The sequence below is a fragment of the Sminthopsis crassicaudata genome, chromosome 1 (assembly GCF_048593235.1).
Source record: "Sminthopsis crassicaudata isolate SCR6 chromosome 1, ASM4859323v1, whole genome shotgun sequence".
In the NCBI taxonomy this organism is placed as follows: domain Eukaryota; kingdom Metazoa; phylum Chordata; class Mammalia; order Dasyuromorphia; family Dasyuridae; genus Sminthopsis; species Sminthopsis crassicaudata.
In genome coordinates this window covers 131,253,578-131,279,425 of record NC_133617.1, presented here as the reverse complement: position 1 = coordinate 131,279,425, position 25,848 = coordinate 131,253,578, and the positions used below count along the sequence as shown (strand labels likewise).

The following is a 25,848-nucleotide window of genomic DNA, read 5'->3' as shown; positions in this document are numbered from 1 at the left end:
CCACTAGCAACCAATCAAAATGATACTCAAGATTTTTCTGACTCTATGCCCAAATACTATCCATTGTGCTAGCTACCTCAGTATCCACACTTTAACCTTTGACTATTCAAAGGTGCAGCTTCTCACCTTTCATCAATAAGACACATGTTTTTAGTTAGTTTTATAAAATGTAATATATGGATTTTAGCTATTTGATTTGCACTCGCTTCAGGTTTCCCTTGTCATCAATGGGACTCACACATCCAACAGATGAAGATTAGTTGTATAAATCTGTGCAGAAAAACTAAAAACTAAAACTTCTACTGGGACAGACCAACTTTGGTCTAGTTAGTCACCCCAACACAGACATATCTAGTCAGAAACTCATTTTTTTTTTTGCTGTTTATTTAAACCTTTAGTGAAGAAACCATATATATAATTAAAGAACTTGGGGAACCTCTATGGGGCCATAGAAATCATTCAGTCCAGTCACCTCATTTTATAAATGAAGAAATCAAAGAATACAAAGAAGGGGTGATTTATCCAAATTCTGTTATAGACAGAGTTGGGGCTCCATCCCAGCTATATTGAATCTCAGTCCCATTCTCTGATTCAGAAGCCAAAACAAAACAATACAGTTGTTGCTTTTCTTGTCAATGTGAAGGTAAATTTTATCATCAGGACTACTGCAACCTTCTAAGATATCATCCAGTTTAGAACCTATTTTCAGTGTACATTTTAAAAGCATTATTCTTAATGCATTTCATATATCTATCTACCTCAAATTTGCATTTCCTTGGTTTACTTATCTGGAAGTTATCAGATTGACCAAGCTGTTTTCTTCTTAAAAATACATACACATTGGGAATGCCTGCCATCTAGGGGAGGGGATGGAGGGAAGGAGCGGAAAAACTCGGAGCAGAAGGGAGTACAAGGGATAATGTTGTAAAAAAAAAAAAAAAAAATTACCTATGCATATGTACTGTCAAAGAAAATTTTATAATTTTAAAAATTAATTTAAAAAATATATACACACACACACCTCCTCCCTCTCTGTCCCACTCCTGAAAAGGCACCCTTAGAACACTTAAGTCAAAATTATTTGGTCTGGCATTGTTCTGCCTTTCCCATGATACTGAACTGAAGTCAGCATAAGGGACACAGTTTTAGAACCAAAATAGGAGATGCCTTAAATTAATGTTATTTCTTACAGCCTCTAAAAGTCAAACAGTTTATTAAATCCATGAAAAATTAACAAAACATAACAATGTTTGCGCTACCTCTCCAGGAAATTAATGCTGTTGTAGGGGATGAGTTGATGTCTGTGAAAATTAAAGATGCATTGGTATGAATTATGTATATAAAATACACAAAACAAAGCTCTATCAGTGAGCCATTTCCTAAGAGTCAAAATGCCTAATTAAAACTCCCTAGGAAGCTTTGAATGTTCACCCAAACCAATAGGTTCAGATACTGATGTCTCAACTGCTCTTCCTGTTACTGGCCTTAACGGCTCAGTCCTGGAGTGACCCAGGCAGCAGTCAGACATGTCTTCCATAACTCTGGCTCCATCAAATGACTTCATTTCCTAAAGCTACTTTTCCAGAATCTATTCTAGATTACTTTTCTCTAAGATATTCATCAATCAGGGAAAAGGAAGGGGTACTGGACAAGAGAGAAAGTACATTAAAAAGTGAATTACATACACCAAAGAAAACATTTGAGACCATGAGTTGAAGTAGCATTTCATATCACAAAAATAGTTTTTAGAACCAATTATGAAAATGCAAGTAAAGCACATTACAAACTTTAAAACAAGAGATAAACACAACCCATCATTTCATCAATCAATTATCACTTAGTAATTGCTTCCTAGCTATTGGCTTGTAAATGCCTTGAGGAAAAGTATTCTTTTACACTTGACACAATTGGCAATATAATAGTTGTTGACTAGGTTCTGGTCACTGTTATGGTTCTAGTGACAGAGAAAAAGCTAAAAGAATTTTACATTAGTTCTAGTATCTTCTTGTACTTCTTGTATCCTTTTGTACTGTCTTGACTGTGGTCATATCAATGCTGGATAAAATAAATACATAAATAAAGCTGGGGAAATATTTTTGCCCTCAAGGAACTTATATTCTATTGGTTAATACACTGAGCTTTGCAAAGTACTTTACAGCTAAATGGTGGAAGAATAGAAAACTCTGGGAAATGAATGTGAACCACTACATAGCATTTCCAATCCCTTTGTTTTTATTCTCTTGCATTTTTGATTTTCCTTCACAAGTTAATTGCACATTATTTAAAAGTCTGATTCTTCTTGTGCAGCAAAATAACTGTATGTATATGTATATATATATATACACATATATATATATACATATATATATAAATATATTGCATTTAACATATACTCTAAGATATTTAACATGTATTGGTCAACCTGCCACCTTGGGAAGAGGGTGGGGGGAAGGAGGGGAAAAATTGGAACAAAAGGTTTGGCAATTGTCAATGCTGAAAAATTACATATATCTTGTAAATAAAAAGCTATATAAATTTAAAAAAAGAAAACTAGGCTTGGAGTCATGAAAATTCATTTTCTTCAAATTTGGCCTCAGATACATACTAACTGTGTGACTCTGGGCAAGTCATTTAACCCTGTTTGCCTCAGTTCTTAGTCATGGAGAAGGAAATGGCAAGCCATTCCAATACTGATGTGAGAAAATCCCAACAGGGATCACAAAGAGTTGAACATGACTGAAAATGTTAAATTATTTTACTTGATTCTCACAATATCCCTGTGAAGTAGGTGTTATTATCTCATTTTACAGTTGAAGAAACCGAGGATAGGAATAAGTGATTTGTCCAGAGTCACAAAGCTACTAAGTGTGTGACAGTTTTCCTTACTTCACCTCTTTCCACCTTTTCACCTTGCTGCCTATTGTTACAACCACATTGCCACTATGAAGCCAATGCCAGATTAATACTTTTCTCTCAATTTAATCTTCACTTTGATGCTTAGCATTTCTTACAGAACTTTAACCTACTTTATTTGATCTTCATCACCTTATGAAGTAGGTACAGTAGGTACCTATGTATGATTACAATTTCTCAGATGGTTAAAAAACAAAACAAATAAACAAAAAAAAAAAACCAGTCATCATTCAGAACCAGAAGAAAAACACAGACCTTGACTCCTAGTTTCAGGATTTCTTCTCTTACAGCACATTGTAAATATTCAGGTTTTAAGTCAGCCTGCATAAACATCTACTTTAAATATTGATTAGTACCTATTGTATTGCACAATATAAAAGCCACATTTTCCTGTGTGGAATCAAATCTTCTCTTGCCCAAAACTTTCTTGCATTATTTCCATTGCTGGATTTTTAACACCACTGAAAAGTATTTGTCAGCCTTTTAAGAATTACACATCAATACCTTTTAGCCTCTAACATTAGTCACTTTCAGTAGCATCATTAATTGAACAAAGTAAACAATGAATGAATGAGAAATAACAGGAAGCAGAAACACTTATTATTATTAACTAACATTACGAATAACACAAAGATGCATAGGTTCCTAAAAAAGAGGAATGATAAGGCTGAAGGGAAAACCGTATTCCTTTTTTTCTTTTAATAAGCTTCTATAATGATGTACCTCTTGGCAGGCAGGATACCCAGATTACTGAACTGAATCAAAACTATTCCATGTGACTCTACATAGACAGCAAAGTCTCATTTTCCTCTTCTATTAATGCAGTTCTTTTAGTAAATTGGTGTTAGAGATTGGATACAGATCACATCTATTATTTGCTAGCTACACCAACCTCTGGTTCTACCATCTGGTTTGATATTTTCCCACTACTCTGAAGTCTTGGCTTTTCCCTTCCCTAAACAGATGCAATGGAATTCCCAGAAGAGTTATATCTATTTCCACTACTTTTCTATTCCTAACTCAACTGTTTATTCCCATTAGAATATGTTCTGTACGTTGGCCAACTGGACTACTCTCCTATTGGAACAGATTCCATGTGCAAGTGAAAAGTCCTCTAAGAGAGCAAGACAAAATTGGTGGAGAATAGACCAGTCAGCAGAATAGAGTATGCAAGAAAGAGATAAGGATGGAAAAGTAGGGAACTACATAAATTATAGATGGTCTTGAAAATTAAGCTAAAGAATAAATGTAAAAGGTTTCATTGGATACTAAATGGCTACTGTTGTATACTCGGTTCTAATATATCTGCTCAGGAAAGGAAAGAGGCTACCTCCAGATGATTTTGGTTAATTTGGCAAAAATAGGTCACCGTGACTCTTCAATGCGCTGGCTTCTGGCACAGTTAGATGATTCAAATCAAGGATATCTTAAGAATGATTGGGGAAGATAGGGACCATACCCCCTCTAGTTCACGGAGCTAGACTGTGATTCAACTGGACAGACCTGTGGAAATTCTGCCTACTCTTTAAGTAACAATTATGCTCTAAGATTTCCAAAGTATTTATTGTATGTACATTATCTTATATAAGTCTTACAACAGAGATGTTGTGAAAGGTAGGGATTTTAGGCATTATTATAACTATTTTATAAAGAAACAAATTAAATGATTCTCTCATGATCAATCAGAACTCAGGTGTTCTTTCCTCATGAAATACATAACTGCCCCCAGTCGTGGCATTTCATTTGATAATCTACCACATCAAATGGTTACAAAGTGAATAATTGTTTTATCTCTTGTAATAACACTATTATAAAGGAGTTTCTATAATGGAACCTTAACTAGATCACTGTATCTTTGTTTTGACACCCCAGAACAAGAAACAGAATATATGAGGGACTAAACAAGTCTTAACTCCTGTTTGGCTAAACCTGATCCTTTCAGCAGCTGCAGTCTTACATACAGTGGGCAGATAAAGGGATTCTAGAGAATTGTTTAAAATTGAAGTTGAAAACTTGCTTTAAGTAGTATGTGCCCCAAATTACTGTAAACACATCTCTGTAGATTTCATCTTGTACCGGCACATATACATATAAACACAAGATATATTACAAAGCATTTACTGGCTTGCCAAATGTTTAATAAATCTTCCATTTCTGCTGCTTCAATTTCTACACTGAGATACCTGTGTGGCACTCTCCAAAAGCTCTAGTGGTACAGATTTTATATTCATGGAGGTCTGGCCCACTTAGCACTGAGTATGTAGAGACGTTAGTCTTATAGACTCAACTCAAGACTTCAAAATAAAAAGTATTGCAATTATTTTTCTTGTCAAACTAATTATTGCCTCAAAAGATTCTAAATGTTTAAATCTTGAAGCAGAGAAATAGATGATAAAGGGTATATAAAGTTAAGCCCAAAGTGTATTTAAGTACAGTGCCTGGAAATAAACTATACATAAGTATCCCTATGGGCCACATATTGAGTCAGAAAATCATATATTAACATAATATTCTATTTTAGTTTTTTTGTTAAATATTTCCCAATTACATTTTAACCTGGTACAAGCTGCACTCAAGGGTATAGTCTCTAATTTAAGAGTTTGAATGTCCCCAGTAAGTCATTTTAGCATTATAGATTTAGGGTTGTTAGGGACAGTAGAGGCTAATAATTTCATCCCTTTCATTTTATACATAAATTGATTCAATGAAGGTCTGACTTGCTTGTGATACTGATAGTTAAGAGATAGGACTTGAAACCAGTTTTTCTGATTCTAGATGCAGTATTCTTTATATCACTATCTGGGGAAGAGTCCAGTGGCTTAATTATATAAATATAAAAAAAAAATTTTAAATTCCTTCTACACATGCAGATCTGTAATTGCAGTTTATTATATGGGAATAACAAATGCCATAGCTTGGATTTCAGGTCTCTTCTTTCTCCAATATTATTTTATACTTCTTCCCTTTATATATTCTATATTCCAGGCAAATGGGATTATTGTTCCCAGTTTTGCCCTGTGCTTTCCCATCTCCAAATATTGTAAGACGTATGCTACATCTTACCTGTTAAAATTCTTCAAAGTTCACTTCAGGTTTTATCTTTTCCCTTTTTTTCTTTTGCTGAGGCAGTTGAGGTTAAGTGACTTGCCCAGGGTCCCACAACCCCGAGACATTTCTTGACCATACCTTATGAAAATTTCCAAGTGGCACACTCTTGATTCTCTTTTTATTTTGCAGCTTATTTATTTGTATGTAAGTTTATAACCCCTCTCTTTTAGACTAGAATAGCTAACATTTATATAGCATCTTACACTTTAGAAGGCATTTTACATATTATTTGATTCTCAAAACAAATTTGTAAGGTAGGTGCTTTAATCCTCATTTTACAAATAAGGAAATTGAGGGAAACAGCTAAATCAGGGCTTTTTGAACTTTTTCTACTTGTGATTTTTTTTTTGCCCAAGAAATTTTTATCTGGTCCTAGCTGAGGAGTTTCTGCAGCATTTCTACATATGCAATGCAAAATGAGCATGTTGTATGTTAAGAACCAAAGCTACAGTGAAGTCACACAATACAATATGGGTAAGCGCTTCCAGAAACCCTAAGCTTCATTATATCTTTGATTTTGAATTAATTTTTTATCACTGTGTTCAGAAACCTTTTACTCTTTACAATTTTTTTGAAACTCCCATATTCAGTTATACAATCTCATATGGGGTCATGACCCACAGTTTAAGAAGCTTTGGGTTAAAAGAGTGGCTCGAGGCTAGTGTCTGAGGTAGGATGTGAATTTAGGTCTTTTAGATTCCAGATCTATGATTCTATAGTATATCACCTAACCATCTTGAGGAGAAAAAGACTATTTTTTTCCTTTTTTGTATTTCCATAGATGTTTATTAAATATTAACTAATTGAAAGAAATCTGCTCTGTGCAAAAAAATGTTTTTTATCATTTGCTTTAGTCAAACATGACTGGCAACCTGCTCTTTTGTACATTACAACTTTATTTTAAAATATAAAAGTCATTTTTAGCTCAGTCATCAAACAAAAACAGGCTCTAAATCTCATATGGCTCTGGGCCAAAAAGTAGTAGACAACTCAAGCCTGCCTTAGGCAACTCAATAAACACAAAATTAAAGACATTATTTCTGCATTGGTAGAGGAAGTTTCCTCTCCTGGTAGTCCTCTGTATTATACAGTTACTACCTATTCAGTTCAAGCATTTATTAAACATCTATTATGCATCAAGCCTAGACTCAAGAATTAAAAAAGAGGAAGTCAAAAATTATGGGGTCCTTGCCCCCATAATATAATGTATACATAATGTATTAATACATAATATAATCTTCTGTCTTCAAGGAAGGTACACTCTATGTGGATGTCTTTTTAACCATAACACTTTCATATCAGCTCTGTCATCCTTATCATTGCTCCCATTAAAAGCAATCAATGTCTAGTAACGGTGTAAAGCAAGCAACTTCTCTTCTGTATATGGAATGATTTTTATTTCTCTGTCAACATGCTAGATATCTAGCAAGTTTATATTCAGATTATTAACTTAAATGTATGTCCCATGATAAGGAGTTAGAAGCAAACATCTCATAATCACATATTTCCCATTGTTTGATAATTTTACATAAATATAGTTTCACTGTTGCCTTATAGATGAATAATGGGTTTAAGCAAACATTTACACAAACTTAAGAATATAAAATGAAACATAGCCAATTTTATTTAAATTCAAATCCACAATATTTCAGGTTCTCTCTAGAGAACTAAATACTTTGTATATGTTAAGTGGAAAATTTTCAACATGTTCCTCTTCTAAAATATTTTAGTAGAAACCAGAGTCTTGAGTTGCCCAGTTAGGAGCCTAGAATAAAAAGGGAAGAGTTGTCATACAGAGCAAAAGACAATACTTCTGAAAATATTAAAGTGATAGTTATATATATTAATCTCTGTACACAGTAGACAATGAAATTTGAAATGAATGTCATAATTGGTACTAGTTTCTCCCTTTCTTCCTGGTTTGACTTCATTAACTCATGATTTTTAATAAGTAATGCACATTATTTATCATCTTCTACTATTACATATGTAATACTTATTTATTAGTTAATGAAATAAGAGGAAGAAATGAAGAGGCAAATTAGTAATGATAATACAACAGAATACCTAATTTTTTTCAGTTTCTTTGACTTTTATATAGTACAGAAAACATTCTTGCTCAGAAATGAAGAAATTCGCGCAAAGTATAAAATCTTATGTCTACATGGTAATTATATTTTACTATTCTTAAATCAGCTAAAACAGAAATGAAAAGTCAAGATTCTTACCTCTGATCTACTATTCTGATTAAGTTTTTTCTCAATATTCATGGCCAACATCTGGCTTCGAAAAGAAAGACTTTTAGTCTTTTCAATCACTTGCTGATAAGGTGAAACTGCATTGTTACCCATAACCACATGGCCCTGAAACAAAACAGGAGAAAATGTGGTCTCATGATATTTTAATGATGGTGCTCAAAAAGACAAACATAACACTGCAAGTATGAAATGCAAAATCAACATATGAATATTTCATACCTTTCCTAATGAGGAATTATATTAGGTTACATATTCAGATGAGCTAGTTAATAAATTAAAAATACTTCTGCAATCAGTATGGAATTAGAAAAATCTTCTGATAGAGGTCAAAGAAAGTGCAAGGATCAAAACGATTTTAAATTGAGTTTTGGCTAACATATTCTATAATTATGGGACATTTTATAATACATACCAACTTGGAGTCAATCTTGGCATCAAGCCTAGCATTTCTAATCAAATTGACAATCCATCTTTCAGCTTCTTCAGGAGTCATGTTCAGCTTATCTGCCAACATGCTAACATAAGAGAAAAAAAAAAAATACATAAGTACCCAGGTAACATGCCTGTTAATGTCTTGTGCTTCTTTACTATACTGTAATGCTAAATTCTACCCACATTTTTGTTAAAATTGGCTATTGGTAAGTTTCATGTAAGTCTTCCCTGTTGAATATAACAGAAAAATGATCTCTCCCTCTTTGGGATTCTCTTTGAATTTACTATTTACACCAAAAAAGTCACAGCACGCACCTATCTTATTTACAAATATGTATCACTTTGCAATCTGCTTAATAAGGGCAGGGAAAATAAAATCAAAGATTTGGAACTGGGATTGATACTTGAAGGTCATCCAATATAATACTTTTTTTTTATGGAGGGAGAAATCTGAGGTCCAAAGAGGCCAAGTGACTTGCCTAAGGTCACTGAGGAGGAGATGGAATCACCCTCAAGTCCAGATTCCCTAACACCTAACTTAGCACTCTTCCTACTGTGCCAGAAGGCTCAGTAACCCTTTGCTTTATGGAAAAAAGTGGAGATCTTCCTCAGTGATGTGCAAATATCCCTAAAAATCTATTTATTGAAATGTTTTGAAAATAATAAACATCATGACCCAAGCATTATTTCATTTTCAGCCTTTATCAGTAATTACATGAAAACATAATCAACACAAATGTCTCTAAAAACAGACTTTATTGTACATGTAGCTTTCTAGGAGCAGCTTTTTTCACACAATAATGGAAAAATGGCTAATAAGATAGTACTACAGTAAGAAAGTAAGCATCAGGCCTAAGAGGTGAAAGTATGATGCTAGATAAGTCAGGCTATATCCAGTGAATGTAACCTGCAAAGATGACAATGGAATACTGTGTAATAACAATGTCACAAATCTAAATGTTATCCGTGTCATATAAAAGAGTTCAGGAGCCCATCCTCCCTTGATCCTGTCTACAAGTTCTCAATTCCTACAAGGACATAAGACAAGAAGGGACCCATTGCAAAGGTACATATGAGGCAGCAATATGCACCAGTGGCAAGAGTATATATACACTTAACTATTTAAGTACAAGGACTTGCCAAAGATACACATTTCATTGAAGCAGCCTTTAAAAGAACACAAAATCATGATACTATGATGAATAAAGAAAAGACTACAGAGGAGATTATTTATGAGGTCCTAAATATTGTAAGATTCATTCAAAATGCAAAATCACAGCAAAGCACAAAAAAGTCAAGTTAGAAACACACATATACACAAATACATTTAAGAGATCATCAGTTTCTTTGAAAACTGTTTAAGTTTAAAATCTACTTTGAAACTAGTTCAGGAAGTGGTTAATTCAACCATAAAATTCTCATGGATATATCCCTCTTGTTTTTTATGATCAGTTTTATTGAAAATATAACATCATGTTATAGTGACCACTTTGTGACAATTCTCATGGATGTGAAGATGTTTCCCCTAAATTCTCCTCATAATCTTTCTTTAGCTAAACTTCATCTCCTTTTAAAAAGCCATCAAAACAGGGAAATGTGTCATTTTACTTAAACAGCCATTCTTCTGTCCAGGTATAATGCCTGCAGCTGGTGTTTCCTGTGGTTTTCCAATAAACTCCTTGCATTACCTACTGCTGCTTGGCTTATTTCTTAAGACTTATAAATCTCGATCTCCTATCAGTTTTCAGACATGGCAAATGTGGGGTTTTTACCTGAAGCTCCTAAACTAAAAATGAAGGGGCAATATTACCATCAAAGAAGAGGCTTACAACTATGACATAGTAAAATATATCATCTCACTTAAAATATCTTTTAAGTTTTAAAATCAATCAGGCTACTGCAATTGTAGTAAAGATAACAAAACATTATATTAATTCAGTATTCATAAGGTTTATTCTCTGCTTTACAAGGAAAAGGAAACAATTCTCAAAACAGGTGTGTAAATGCGGCATACAAAAAAGATAAAAGCATAACAAAGCCTTTGATAATAATGTTTTTTTTTAAAGCTGCTGAGATATTTAATCATGTTATTTAATTACTAGTAGAGGAACTTAAAATAACTAAGTATAACAATTGTAAAAGATAAGGCATAATTGTTTTATCAAAATATTTTTAGATTTAAAAATAAACATGAACTTAAGTCTCCTTAATTTATAAAGCACAGACTAAAATTTTATGTATTAAAATAGTGATCAAAATTTAATGAAATAATATTTCTTAAAGTTTTTGTTTTTGTTTTTTTTTTTTTAAGAGACAAAAATAGTAATTTATCTGTCATGGGAAAATAATATGAATGAAAAAGACCAAAGTGTCCTAAAGTATAGTAGAAAATAAATCTCAAATGGCAGTTTACTGAGATGCAGGAATTTGACATTAATTTGAAAATAATGCAGGGAGTTACTTATACTCTACAAAGGTCAGATAATGTTTTCTGTGCCCAGTTCTGGAATACCAAACTTAAGGAAGAGAAGTAACTTTAAAATGCTTTGAAATAGAGATTAATGGCTATTTTTTTCTCAAACTTTTAAGGAAGATCTCACAAGATACCTTAATTTATAGAATCATATAATACTAAAAGAAGTTCAAAGGGTTTGAGGTTATCTAGTACAAAGAACCCTCCTCTGCCCTGAACAATGATCATACTAGTAGGCAGGTTATTCTACATGAGGAGGAAGATCATTTCACTAGTTGTTAGCTCTAGTTGTTAAGTTTCCAAAATCTGTTTCTCTTTAACATCCAATCACTTCTTCCCAGTTTGGTCTCTTGGAACAAATCGAGTATGTCCTTCAATTTGACAATCCTCTAAAATATTTAAAGTGAACTACTATAACACCTCCTACTAGGTCTTTTATTTGCTAGGTAAAATGTCCCTTGTTTCCAGCAATATGCATGCATACATGGAACACATGCATGCTCACACAAAGTGCTTTTCTTTTAACAATCCCGTGGAGATGAGTAGTATATTAACCCCATTTATATATAAGCAAAGTAAATGATTTGTCCAAGGGGGGTGGGGGGAAGAAGGCATTGTCAGAGTTAGAGTTTAAACCCAGAGTTCAGAAGTCTGAAATCTAAAATGTGTGCTTCTTCTATTATACTCATTTTAAACATGCTGCATTTTAATGACCCTTTTAAGACAAAGTCACAGATAGATACTTGTAGACTGAATGGGGAAGAAACAGGTTTTGACATTTAAAATATACTTTTTATTTCAATGGGAAGATTTCATGGGTCTGAGGCCTTCCTTCAACAAAGAATGCAGAGTAAAACATATCCATGTCTTCCTGTAAAATCCTTTGTAGGTGGTCTATCCACCTCTAGAATTCTCAGCATTTTGTGAATACCAGTGATGCAAAAAAAAAAAAAAAAAAAAAAAAAAAAAAAAAAAAAAAAAAAAAAAAAAGCGCTGTTTCTTGGTTATCCACTGCCAATTCTCCATAGCTGCCTCAGAAAAACCTCTCTAATAACATCATTTACACCTTGGCGCTAGTATAATTTTTGGTTGGTGATGTATTAGCAATTAAGTCACATTTACCATATATCTTTCTTAATGTCATTGTGACTCATCTTCAGACTAGTATTCCATTACTAGTCATATAACATTACTAGAAAAATATTTTGGCTAAAAATAAAAATTATTTTAAAGGTACATGGGACAAAGATATAGCAAGACTTTAATTTTCTTCACTCTGATACTGTAGTTCTAATAATGAGACCTAAAATTCCCATGAACCTTGTTTTTGCTATTGTCATAAACCTGACTAATATGAATTTTCAGTCCACTAAGACTTTCAGATATTTTCCACATGAACTAGAAATCTATACTTCAGCTAGAAATTTGTATATCTGATTTTTTGAATCCAGGTGTAAGATTTTTTATTTCTTCCTTACTAAAAAAAAAAAATAAAAAAAAAAAAATCCCAAAACTTCAAATCATCACTATTGACAAGAGAATTAAAAATTAAAATCACTGAGATAAACTCACTTATCAAATTAGCTAACATGAAAGAAAAGGAAAATGACAACTAGAGACACTAATGCTCTGCTGGTGGAATTTTGAACTAATGAACCATTCTGAAAAACACCTCCAAAGGGGTATAAAACTGTGCATTATTAGGTCTGTACCCCAAAGAAATCAAAGAAAAAGGAAAAGGACATATTTGTACAAAAATATTTATAAAAACTCTTGTTGTGGCAAAAAGTTAGAAATAGAATGCCATCAACGGGAAAATGGCTGAACAAGTTGTAGCATATTAATGTGATTGAATATTAAAGTACCACAAGAAGTGATGAGCAGGATAATTTCAGAAAATCCTGGGAAGGTTTAAATGAACTGATGCAAAGTGAAGTAAGCAGAACCAGGAGAACATTGTAGACAGTAACAGCAATACTGTATGAATGCTCAACTGTTTAAGAGTTAGCTACTCTCATGAAGATAATGATCCAAGGAAATTCCAAATGGCCCATGATTAAATATATATATATATATATATATATATATATATATATATATATATATATATATATATATGTGTGTGTGTGTATATATATATGTGTGTGTGTGTGTATATATATAATCGACCTATAGGGAAAGAACTCACAAACTGATTGGATTCCAAAGCATACTTTTTAAACTAAAAAATAAATAAATAAATAAATAAATAATAAAAAAAACAAAAATAATAATAATAATTCTTACTTTTTTGGGTATTCTTTTGAAATATGGCTTTATGAAAATGTTTTACATGATTCACATGCATAGTTAAAATTGCTTGCCTCTTCAAAGAGTAGGGAAGGAAGTAGAAAGAGAATTTGGAATTCAAAAATTTAAAAATGAATGTTAAAAAAATTTTTGAGGAGTTTGAGAACTATGGACCACAACATCTTTAAGCTTAAGAAGGGAAGGGGATAAAGGGTACTGCAATGAACAGATACTAAATTTGCAGTCACAAGACCTTTGTGTGAATAGTAGTTTTGCAATTTATTAGTCATGTCTTTTAGCCAAGCTAGCTAAGTCTCAGTTTCTACATCTGTAATAAAGGGTGTGAAATTAGTGATTTATAAAAGTCATCTTGCAGCTCTAATATTTTGCGATTCTATGAATAATATCAGAGTTAAAAATGATTCTAATTCAACCCATATCAGAAGCATGAATTTGTTCCATATACTTTAACCAACATTCATTTAGTGATGAGGAACTCTCAATATATCACCAAACATTTTGATTTTTGGGATGCACTACTAATAACTTTATCTTTGTAAAGCTAATCTTGTAATTATCTATAAATTCCACCCATTAGTATTAATTCTGTCCCCTGTGGCTAAACAAAGTAAATCTAGTAATCCCTTCTGAGGATCCTTCAAATTAGAGAGCTATTTTTCTATATCTCCCTTCTTTGCAACCACAGAAAGTCCTTAGTTTTGTCAACCTATATGTTTCTAGTAAACTTCTCATCCTTCTTGGGATATACTCCAGTGCCCATTGTCATCCTAATAAAGTTCAGAACAGAAGTAAAAAAACTCTAGACAAAGACTAATCAGGGATGAACTTAATGGACAGCAAGACAAATTCGAGGAAAGATCTTAAATTCATACATTAATTTATAATTTTCAAAGAACTTTAATAATAACATACACTATTTCACTTGAACTCTACAACCTTGTGACCTAAGTATTATAATTCTCTTCAGAGTTATGGAATATTATTGCTCTGTAAGAAATGACCAACAGGATGAATTCAGAAAGGTTTGGAGAGACTTACATGAACTGATGCTGAGTGAAATGAGCAGAACCAGAAGATCACTATACACTTCAACAACAATACTGTATGAGGACGTATTCTGATGGAAGTGGTTATCTTCAACATAAAGAAGATCCAACTCACTTCCAGTTGATCAATGATGGACAGAAACAACTACACCCAGAGAAGGAACACTGAGAATGGAATGTAAAAGGTCAGCACTATCGACTATCTACCCAGGTTACTTATACCTTCAGAATCCAATACTTAACGTGCAACAAGAATATATTGTATCTAGGTTATACTGTAACACATGTAAAATGTATGGGATTGCCTGTCATCTAAGGGAGGGAGTAGAGGGAGGGAGGGGAAAATTTGGAAAAATGAATACAAGGGATAATGTTATTTAAAAAAATTACTCCTGCATATATACTGTCAAAAAATTTTTAATTATAAAAATGAATTAAAAAAAATAATAATTCTCTTCAGAGAAGAGGAATAGAAGAGGGAAAAGATACAAAGAAGTTAAAGATTTTTTAAAGTTATACAAGAAATTAATGGCTGAGCTAGACTAAAACAATTTTTTTTTTTTTTTGCATTCTTGTCTACCACTGATTCTATAAAGGTCTCATTACATGAGTTTGTTATCATTTTTATGAGTATTTCAACTAGTTACTTAGGTACCAACTAAGATTCCAACTGCCACAAACAGGAAAAATTACATTCTAACAATTAAATTCTTAAAGGTAAGAAAAGTGATATCTATCTATCTTTCAGGCTATTCTGAAATTTAAGATGACTTTTAAAAGTTGAACTGAAAAGGAAAAATAGTAGTGCTTTGACAGAATATATTAATTTAAAAGGCACAAAATAATCTGAACATTAAAGCTAACGTTTGGAAGACTTTCTTTAAATTTTTAGTTTCTCTTTGTGCATCAAGATAACTATAAATATGTATACACATAAAAAATAAATAAATTTGTTTCGATGAAATGAGTAGATAATAAATATGGAAAAATGCCAACATTTCACTTAGTTTTGATGAAATAGTATCTAATTATAAACATTTATGTTCAGTTTACCAATAACTAAAATGTAGCAGAAAATATATCTAAATGTAGAATGCCTGCCAAAAACATCTAATTCATCCCGGACTCTTAAATTTTCAGTCAGATTACACTAAAATCACAACCTTTCTACAAGCATGTTATATTGAGCATTTTGAAAATTGTTCATAAATTTTAAAATGTGTATTTAAGAGTTAATAGCTATCTTGCTTAGCAACCACAAAAGATGGCTAGTAACAAACTAATCTTTTGTAACAAACTACTTTTAAATCAACATTCATAGAAACCATAAATTCTATGTAGTCAATCAAAAGCATATCCCAAAGCTTTAGCTTAATTTATTTGAAGAAATTATTTCTTCAAGCTTAAAACTGAACTGTTACTGGAACTTTCAGAGAAATTATGAATACAGATGGTTTGATTTAAGAAAACCTAATATATGAAAAACTGAAGGGAGCTGATTATCAATTATCAGAGGACTTTTTTTCTATGTATACCTATATAACCCTGACCTTCCAATCTGCAAATTAGTAGGCAGGGGAAAATGATGATAAAAGATAAAATTAGATATATATTTTTTCCCCACAAAAGTTTGACAAATGAAGTTTTGGCATTTAACCAAATGCTGCATTTAACAGTTACCATTTCTGAAACAATTTGGCTTTCTGTATTTTATTCATGAAAACTGCTGGATTTCACCTATAGTATGTATCAATAAGGAATTAGACACCGTTTTGGAAACAGAAACTCTTGATTACACACAACACTTAACAGTGATAAAGGCAGGTTCTAATGTTTTGTTTTGAGGAGGGGGGGGGAGAGAAACAAAGTTTTAAAAAAAATTGAAGTGTCCTAATATAAAAGTGAAGTTGAAGAAATTAAAAAACATATAGAGAAATGTTGAAATATATGAAGAACACGAAAAGTTTGCCCTGCCCCATCCAGAAATTATATTTCCTATGGCACTTATGAGCTATTTCACAACAGGAAAGTCATTTGAAACTCATTTTCTTGATTTTAACTTGAATATATAATAAGGGTAGAGATAATATTTCACACTGGTGTTGCTAAGAAAGAAAGAATTTAGTTTTTCAAACTTTTCTTGAGGAATGAAATGAAATAATTTTTATTTGGGGTCTGACATCGGTCTTCTATGCAGATAAATACACCTTAAGGAACTCCCTACACTAATGCAATCATCATCAATCCTGTGATTTAGACTCATATGAGGGTTGCTTGAAACAATCTGAGGTTAAGAATCACATCATGTATGAACAGACAATTCTCAGATGATGAAATTGAAATTATATCCACTCATATGAAAGAGTGTTCCAAATCACTACTGATCAGAGAAATGTAAATTAAGAAAACTCTGAGATACCACTACACACCTGTCAGGTTGGCTAAGATGACAGGAACAAATAATGATGAATGTTGGAGATGTGGGAAAACTGGGACACTAATACATTGTTGGTGGAGTTGTGAAAGAATCCAACCATTCTGGAGAGCAATTTGGAACTGTGCCCAAAAAGTTATCAAAATGTGCATACCCTTTGATCCAGCAATGCTGCTATTGGGCTTATATCCCAAAGAAATACTAAAGAGGGAAAAGGGACCTGTATGTGCCAAAATGTTTGTGGCAGCTCTTTTTGTAGTAGCTAGAAACTGGAAGATGAATGGATGTCTATCAATTGGAGAATGGTTGGGTAAATTATGGTATATGAAGGTTATGGAATATTACTGCTTGTAAGAAATGACCAGCAGGAGGAATACAGAGAGGCTTGGAGAGACTTACATCAACTGATGCTGAGTGAAATGAATAGAACCAGAAGATTGCTGTACACTTCAATGCTGTATGAAGATGTATTCTGATGGAAGTGGATATCTTCAACATAAAGAAGATCCAACTCACTTCCAGTTGATCAATGATGGACAGAAACAACTACACCCAGAGAAGGAACACTGGGAAGTGAATGTAAATTGTTAGCACTACTGTCTATCTACCAAGGTTACTTATACCTTCGGAATCTAATATTTAATGTGCAACAAGAAAATTGGATTTACACACATATATTGTATCTAGGTTATACTATAACACATGTAAAATGTATGGGATTGCCTGTCATCTAAGGGAGGGAGTAGAGGGAGAGAGGGGATAATTTGGAAAAATGATTACAAGGGATAATGTTATATAAAAAAAAAAAAATTACTCATGCATATATACTGTCAAAATTTTTTTTTAAAAATTAAATTAAAATTAAAAAAAAAAAAAAAAAAAAAAAAAAAGAATCACATTATGACAAGTTGAGTCCTAACCCTGATCTTCTCCACTGTGTGTTATCAGTACTCTTCACTATATTATTTTTCACTGCTAGGACCACAAAAAGCCCCTTACTTTTAAGTATGACTTAATTACCTTTAAAGGATTATCAAAACGCTCCAATTTTGATAGTATACCTTTTATGTTTTTTCCTTGAAAAAGATATACATCCAGTCAACATGTCACAAAGTTTGCCTAAAGTATATTAGTATATGGAATAACTAGCTAATTAAATATTAATTACATTTCAATTAAGTCAAAGAATTCTTTTCTACAACTACTTTAACTTTTTTCATAGACCAAAGACAAATTTTAATCACTCAAAGATTACTATAAATTCCAAATTATTGGGGACCCCCAAAAAAGAGGTTCTGTTACAATTAACAACTCACAGGGAAGTCTTAACATTTTCTATTGTCTCTTTATTAAACTCTATGAAGTAGCTTTAAAATTAAGAAAAGAAAGAAAAAAGCAGGAATTTAGCTCCCTGGCAGCATCTTCATAAAACTGCATTCTGGTACTACATTACCAATCTCATGAGGAATGGCACATGCATTTCTATATGTTTGTCCTAACAATAGCTCATCATTTCACTTTTTTTTTTAATGACCACCAGGGGGCCATAATTCCATAATTCTATAAGTAATAATAAATAATAATTCTATGAGCAAAGGATACAAGGCTTCCATCTAAAAAAATCTGTCCCTAACATTGCCAATGAAGGTATGATATTAAAGAAAATATAGTCCAACTCCTTCATTTTACCCAGAGAAACATAAAGGTTTATTGTAAAGTCATACAATAAAAGGCAGTCAGGATTCAGAACCAAGTCATCTGGATTCTAATTCATTGTCTTTACTACTAGCCCACTAAGCAAGAACTTCATATAGTTCAGTTGTGTCTGCCTCTTCATGATCCCATCTTGGGTTTTCTTGGCAAAGAAATATTTTGCCATTTCCTTCTCCAGCTCATTTAACAGGAGAGGAAACTAAGGCAAATAGGGTTGAGTAACTTGTTCAAAGTCATATAATTGCTAAGTGTTTGAGGTCAGATATGAATTCAGGAAGATGAGTCTTCCTTACTTCAAGCATGGCACTTTTTACACACACTACCTAGATTTTTTTCTAACAATTACAACACAAAGATGAAAGAGGCTGAATGATCGCCTAACAATGACATAGAAAAAGATTCGTTGAACTCGTTTAAGTCTGTCTCTTTCAACTCTTGAGAGTTTATGATTATATCTTTAAAAGGTTTAAACTAAGATAAGCTATTAGTAATTTAAGACTGATTAAAGGTTCAAACTAAGATAAACTATTAGTAATTTAAGACTGATTAATAACACAAATAAGTATTTAAAAAAAAATTGGAGGATCTTGTACTTGTTAGAGTGGCTTCAAGTTTTCAAAATTATTTCATATATATATTATTCACATCTGAACCTCACAACATCCTGTGAGGTAAGCAACAGAAGAAGCTAAGGAATAGGAGTACTTGAGGTCACTTGATTAAACTTAGAATGCAAATTAGAAGAACATACAGGCACCTTAATGTGGAACAAAGGACAAAAGTATCATGGATATAACTACAGTTCTCTCAATGCTGGTAAGAAAAGAAGTTCTAATCCAAGAAGAGCCAAATGACAGGAGGCTAACCAGGAAAGGAGAAAATTTTACTGCAGAGAAGCCAAAAATTTAAGTTCTTCTTTAAGATCTTCATTATAGGTCTTAGAAACAAGTAAAAAATCATAGTAAAGAAAATTTAGCAGTTTGTTAACTCATCAGAATTCTAGAAATGATACACCTATTGTTTCCAACCATGGCCAATAAAATCATATTAGGTACATATAATCATTTGCCAAGAGAAGCACACTACTCACTATTTAATTCAGTGGGCTACAGAATGAGTGAAACTCAATAAGTGAGCTTAATCCCTATATGGTACAGAACAACTTAGGTACAACTGCCAGAGACTTTCTTTGTTCCTAGCTTTAAGCAATCACTTTAATTCATATTTGCTGTTGGTCATATGAGGAATTGGTTAATCAAATATTTAAGGACTACATTGAAGAAAGTCAAACAGAAATAATCAAAAAATTTGTCAAACTGACAGTAAATATTAAAGTCAGTACTAAAAGAAAAAAATACAATCGAATAAGGCAGTATTTGGCAACATCGGCATTAGACTTTGTGGTCCAGAGAGATTTAATATTAAAATACTAATGAAATACTAATTTCCAAATATTTAATCATAATGCAATTTAAAATTTTTTACATTACATTACCAATAAGTCACCAATTTTCTTTCAGTAAAAAATAAAATCATTTAAACTAAAGAGAAATACAAATAATGTTTCTACCTTTTCTTTGGCAAAAAAAAATGGAAATTAGTTATAGGATTCATATGTAAAAAATAAACATTAACTAGAATGTTAGAAGAATAAGATCATGGTTAACTGAATTTCTGGCTAACTGAAATTAAAAGAACTGAATTTCTGGCTAACTGAAACTAAAAGAACTGAATAGAAACCTTAAATTATTCTTGTTAGTGAATGTCTAACATATATTACTCTACATTTTTAAATCACAGAAATATACAACAAATTAACCACGTAAGCTTTCTTAATAAGAGAGCCTTCTAGTAAACTTATGGGCATCTTCTGAGCATAAACAATTATTCAGAACTCAGGAATCTATTGGAGATTGGATTAAATCTGGTTTTCAAAGAATAAGTCAGAACTGTGTCCCTTTCTCTCTTTCTTCTGGGAAGGGGAAGGTGGGAAAGTGGGAAAGAGACAGCAAATACATCTGTAGACAATGGGATTATATTTCTGAGATTTTACTATTTACTATAGCAAACCTTCCTCTTCCAGCTTCCCTATTTCTATTGAATAATTAATGTTCTGCCAGTATCTGTTTCACATCATCTTCTACTCTTCACTCTCCCACTCACCATATATCCAAACAACTGCCAAGTCTTGCCATTTTTGTCTTCACACTACCTCTCACATCTGATCTCTTCTCTTTTCAGAGATACAAACCTTTGTTCCAGACATCTCTTTTCAATTATGATAAGTTTCCAAATTGGTCTCCCTAGGTCAAATTTCATCCCATTCCTTATTTTATATAATTACAAATTATAATTATATGATTTTCCTTATGTCCAGAAATGATCATATGAATCACTATTCAACCAACTCCAATGGCTTTCTATTGTTTTTTTAATTACCTTTTAAAGCCCTAAACAACCTATCCTAATTTTTCTGGCCTCATGAAACACCTCAGATACATATAGATACATACTTTTAAAATACATCCTGATATACAGACCATGCATATAAATACAAAGACATAAGCACTCATCCTTTTTTGTATTTATGTAGTATATAGTTCATACATACTTTTATCCTTTAGAAAAGTAAGCAGCATTTCATTCTTTGTATTTCTTTCTAGGGCAGTGCTAGTCATATAGTAGGTGCTTAATTATTTTTTGATTGATTGACATCTTGATGATATAAGAATAAAAATCAAAGTGTGCCTACCTAATGCTGATACATTGATGAATGCGGCAAAAAGTCTCAAATATGAAGAGTCGAGCATTTTCAATAAAATCCTCGAGGCAAGCCACCAGGAAAAAGTCATTCACAAGAACCTTTCAATTCAAGAACATAAAAAGAAAATGAGTACACTAACAATCCTTCAAATTTCTGCATCTTACCTTCTCTTTTTACTTAAAATACTGCATGCCTTTCTTGTGATTCTTATCACTATTCTTCATTTTGCTCTTATCTTTAGGAATTATAATCTAAGAAACTCTGGTCCACTCTTGCTTTAGTACCATCTCAAGTTCTAAATATTTAACCAAGAATCATCTAAAAGCTGAAAGGGACCTAAAAGGCTAATTAGTCCAAAATTTAATTTTGCAGATGAGGAACCTGAGGCACAGGGATACTAAATGTCACAAAGTTGTGTCCAAGGCAGGATTTGAGTCAGGTCCTTGTGCTTTCACTGTAATACTCCTCCCATTATATCTTGTTGCTTTCAGATACAAGTTCCAAGTTCATCTTCTCATCCAGGGGAAGGAAGATTTCAGAATACAGGAGAGGGACCAATGGCTTTTGTCAGCTACTTTTTAAAATTTAAAGTTTTAAAAAACTGTCAACTTTTAAAATCTTGACCAAAATGGATCTATGATCACAATTTTAAAACTATATAATTCTACTGAAAATACAATAAGCTTTAGAATTTAGCTTAGACTTACCGATTCACATTCTCTTAATTTTTTCTGGGCACCATCAAAGTCAAAGTTAACATACAAGCATTCAACAAACTCTGTTATAGGATCTTTGTATGTGTAAGACTCCTGTAAAAATAAGTTAGAGACATCACATCGATTTAAAAACATCATAACATAGTATTTAACGTTCTTTGTTTTCTCCTTTCCCACTACAAATTCTGGTCAATTTTATTCAAGGCCTTAATTATTGCCTACAAATATGCCCAGAACTCTCTCATCCCTAAAATAAGCTTTCACCTTCCCACTGTTCTAATTCATAGAAAAAGCTATCTATACTCTCTTCTTTCATTCTAATCTACTCACTGATTTATTCCTTTTTATCTAATTTCTATTCTTAGGATTCAACAGAAACTCATGTTTCTAAATTCACCAAGTATTCCCTTTATATCTAAATCTAACAACCTTAGCTTAGTCCTCAATCCTTCTTGATTTCTCAGCTGGGCCTGACAGTGCTGAAATCTTCTCCTAGTCTCTTTTCTCAGGGTTTTCAAGATACTGACCTGTTGTGGCTTTCATCCTAGCTATAGGTCTTGTAGGGCTGATCTCAGTGTGCTTTGCAAATTCATCATCTACTATAACTTTCTTTACCCCATAGCCATTGCATTATATACCTCTACTAGATATACTCAAGGGTCTAAGCTGACCACTTTCTTCTCTCTTGATTATGTCATCAGCAACCAAAGATTCAAATTAAACTATCATTTATTCCCAGATGACCTAATCTATGTATTCAGCTGGACCTCATCTTTCTTCTGGGCTATACTTATGCATCTCAAATAGTCTATTGAACCAGATGCTTCAGACGTTTCAAACATGTCCATAGAGAATTCACTACCTTGCTTGAAACTTACTCCTAAAACTTCAAACTTTCTAACTGCGGAGAGAGTACTACTACTCTTCCAGTTATCCAGGTCTGCAATGTAGGTGTCATACTTGACTCTTTCCTCTTACTCTACAAACTCATCTTATGAATTCCATTCTCTTAACTTACAATTCACAACCACCCTAGCCTAGCCTTCATTACCTCTCCTTTATTATTATAACCTTTTATATTGGTCTTTCTACATCCAGCCTCTCCAATTCATTCTCCATACAATTGTTAAATTGTTATTCCCAAAGAAAGATTTGATTGTATATCACTTCCTCTTTTCAAGAAAGTCTTCATAGTCTGGCTCCAACTACTCCACCTAAAAACTACTCCAACTAAATACCAATTCCTCTCACTCAATCTGTTTCACACATACTGGCTTTTGTGCTAGTCCCTATTCATAAAATTCTATCTCCCAACTCCATTTCTTTCTCCAGGCTTTTTATCATACCTAAAATGCTTTGTCTCCTCACTTCTTTCTCTTGGAAACTCCACAACTTTTCAAAGCTTATATGTAGTGCTATTTCTTTCACAAACCTTTTCTTGACTCTTGCTGTTATGATGAAATCAGTCCAATAATACATAAGCTTCTTCAAGACAGCTTCTGTCTATTTTAAAATATATTAGCATAGCTCCAAGCATGTAATAGAAATTCAAATGTTTGCTGACTGATTTTCAACTGAGGTAAACTTGTTTTATGGACAATCCTTTATCTACTCTTCCAAACCCTTTACAAAAATTATAGATGCATTAAAAAAAAAAAAACCAACAACAACAACAACAACAACAAAAAAACACAAAAAACCACACGCACACAACACAACAAAACAAAAAACTTCCAAAAAGACCTGTTCTTACCTGCTGAATAACTTTGACCAGGTCTTTTAATACCTGTCTTCGTTTTCGAACATCTTTGTTTGTTATGACTGCAGTGGTCAAATAGCGGAGAATATGTGGACACATAGTTTGAATTGCATTAAGATATCTAAAAAGGAAATTTATAGTCCAATAATGAATGCCTGCTTAATGTAAAACAATTCTAAATGAATCAAGCTAATCAAAATTACTGGGTTTTCAAACTGTACTATATCTGAATAATTAAAATTTTATTTGAAGAACAGTAATTTGAAGACAACTATTTAAAATAGATAATTAAATATAAGTTTCAGAGTGTGTATCCTGATGCACTCACTACTTAGGAAACAGTACAAGACAAAATTTAGGATTCTGATCTTTTATAACTTAAATAATTGAAATTTCATCTTAGTAGACTACTTACTGAGATTCCTTTCAACACTCAAATTTTTATTGTTTTATTTTCTGGGCTTTACCTAAGGATGAGAAATAGTAAATGAACAATGCCTAGTCATGGTATGGGGACTTGATAGCTAAATGTATGGGACTCAAAGATTCTTACTTGTTACTATTTCTAACTGTATTTGTCATAATAAAATCCTATAGTACATCTACGAATTAAAACATATGAGAAAACAACTTGATTTATACAGAAGAACTTTAAGAGTAACATCAAAATCAAATGTGCATCCGGATGTCAATATTAGCTGTGAAAAACAAGAGTAATTATGTGAAAGTCTGTTTCCTCATGTTTCCAATAAGACTAATTTATGTTTGATGCATGCACAGATTATCAAATGTCAAGAAGACATCTCCTTATACCTAGCTAAAAACTGGCTCTTTGTGATATAAACATTATTCTAAGTTTCGGTATCAAGGTCATATAAAACTAGCCTTATTATTCTTCCACATGGCAAGACTTTATTATCATGTATATCCCTACCCCTTTAACCAAATCCTACTTCTTTAGCCTAAATATGGATGCCATGGGTTCAAGTACCTTCCTCTGAACAGTACTCTAGTTTATAAATGTCTTTATCAAAATATGGCATGCAAAATTTAAAATATTCAAAATGTGATTTGGCTGGAATAGAGTAGATTTACTGGTTGTCCTCTAATCAGAGCACTTTTTTATTAATGTAGAGAAAAGTCATTAGCATTTTTCCATGTCACAAGCAAGCAACTTCTACATTCAAAACCTCATATCTTTTCCACATAAAATGTTGTTTAGCCACATGTAAATGTCCTTCCTGTATTTGTACAGTTGGGTTTTTGAAGTTCAAGTAAAATTTCATCCCATTTAATTTGAACTATTACTATTACTCTAGCCTGTCAAGGCTTAAAAAAGGTAGTGTCATCCAAAATATTACTTATTAGTTTTATTATCCAAAATTTTGACAAATGTATCATTTAAACCATTGACCAAAATGTTAACGAGGAAAGACTCAGAATGGAATTCATGGGTTCTAATTGAACTATGGAACAGGAAGCAGCAAGCAAAAAAGAAATTCTCATCTTCTGGGCTAGTATTTCTAAAATGGCTCAGAGATGATGATACCAGGAGGAAGGAAAACAAATGAAACAAGTAAAAATTCTTCATAGACAAATAATGAGGTTCTAAGGAATCTACCTGGTCACTTTCTCTCTGTGTCTGTGTTAAATAGTTTTGATGATTTAAAAATATACACACACACAGTTTGAGGTGTGGAGATGCTATGTCTTTGTTTTCTCATATTGAGATTGTAGATCTGTTCTTCTAGATGAATTATATTGCTTTGTTTATTTTTAAAAGAAAATATAACTTGATAACTTGACTGGCAGAATAAAGGTCTATCTATCTTATTTTCCTACTCAGTAAATTCCAAGATTTCCTTATTACCCTTGGGATCAAATATAAACTGCTGTTTAGTACTTGAAACCCTTTACAACTT

General features: G+C 32.4%; 1 protein-coding gene across 1 annotated transcript in view; it reads right to left on the bottom strand.

The window, feature by feature from the left end:
- Positions 1-7,622: 7,622 nt before the first annotated feature.
- EIF3E (eukaryotic translation initiation factor 3 subunit E) overlaps positions 7,623-25,848 on the bottom strand; it is a 44,056-nt gene continuing 25,830 nt past the window's right edge. Inside the window, exons 8-13 of the mRNA XM_074267059.1 lie at positions 23,921-24,047; positions 22,159-22,260; positions 21,440-21,549; positions 8,692-8,794; positions 8,250-8,384; positions 7,623-7,786 (exon numbers count right to left, since the gene is read on the bottom strand). Of these exons, the coding sequence (XP_074123160.1) occupies positions 7,748-7,786; positions 8,250-8,384; positions 8,692-8,794; positions 21,440-21,549; positions 22,159-22,260; positions 23,921-24,047 (616 nt within the window). The 3' untranslated portion in view covers positions 7,623-7,747. The remainder of the gene's footprint in view (positions 7,787-8,249; positions 8,385-8,691; positions 8,795-21,439; positions 21,550-22,158; positions 22,261-23,920; positions 24,048-25,848) is intronic.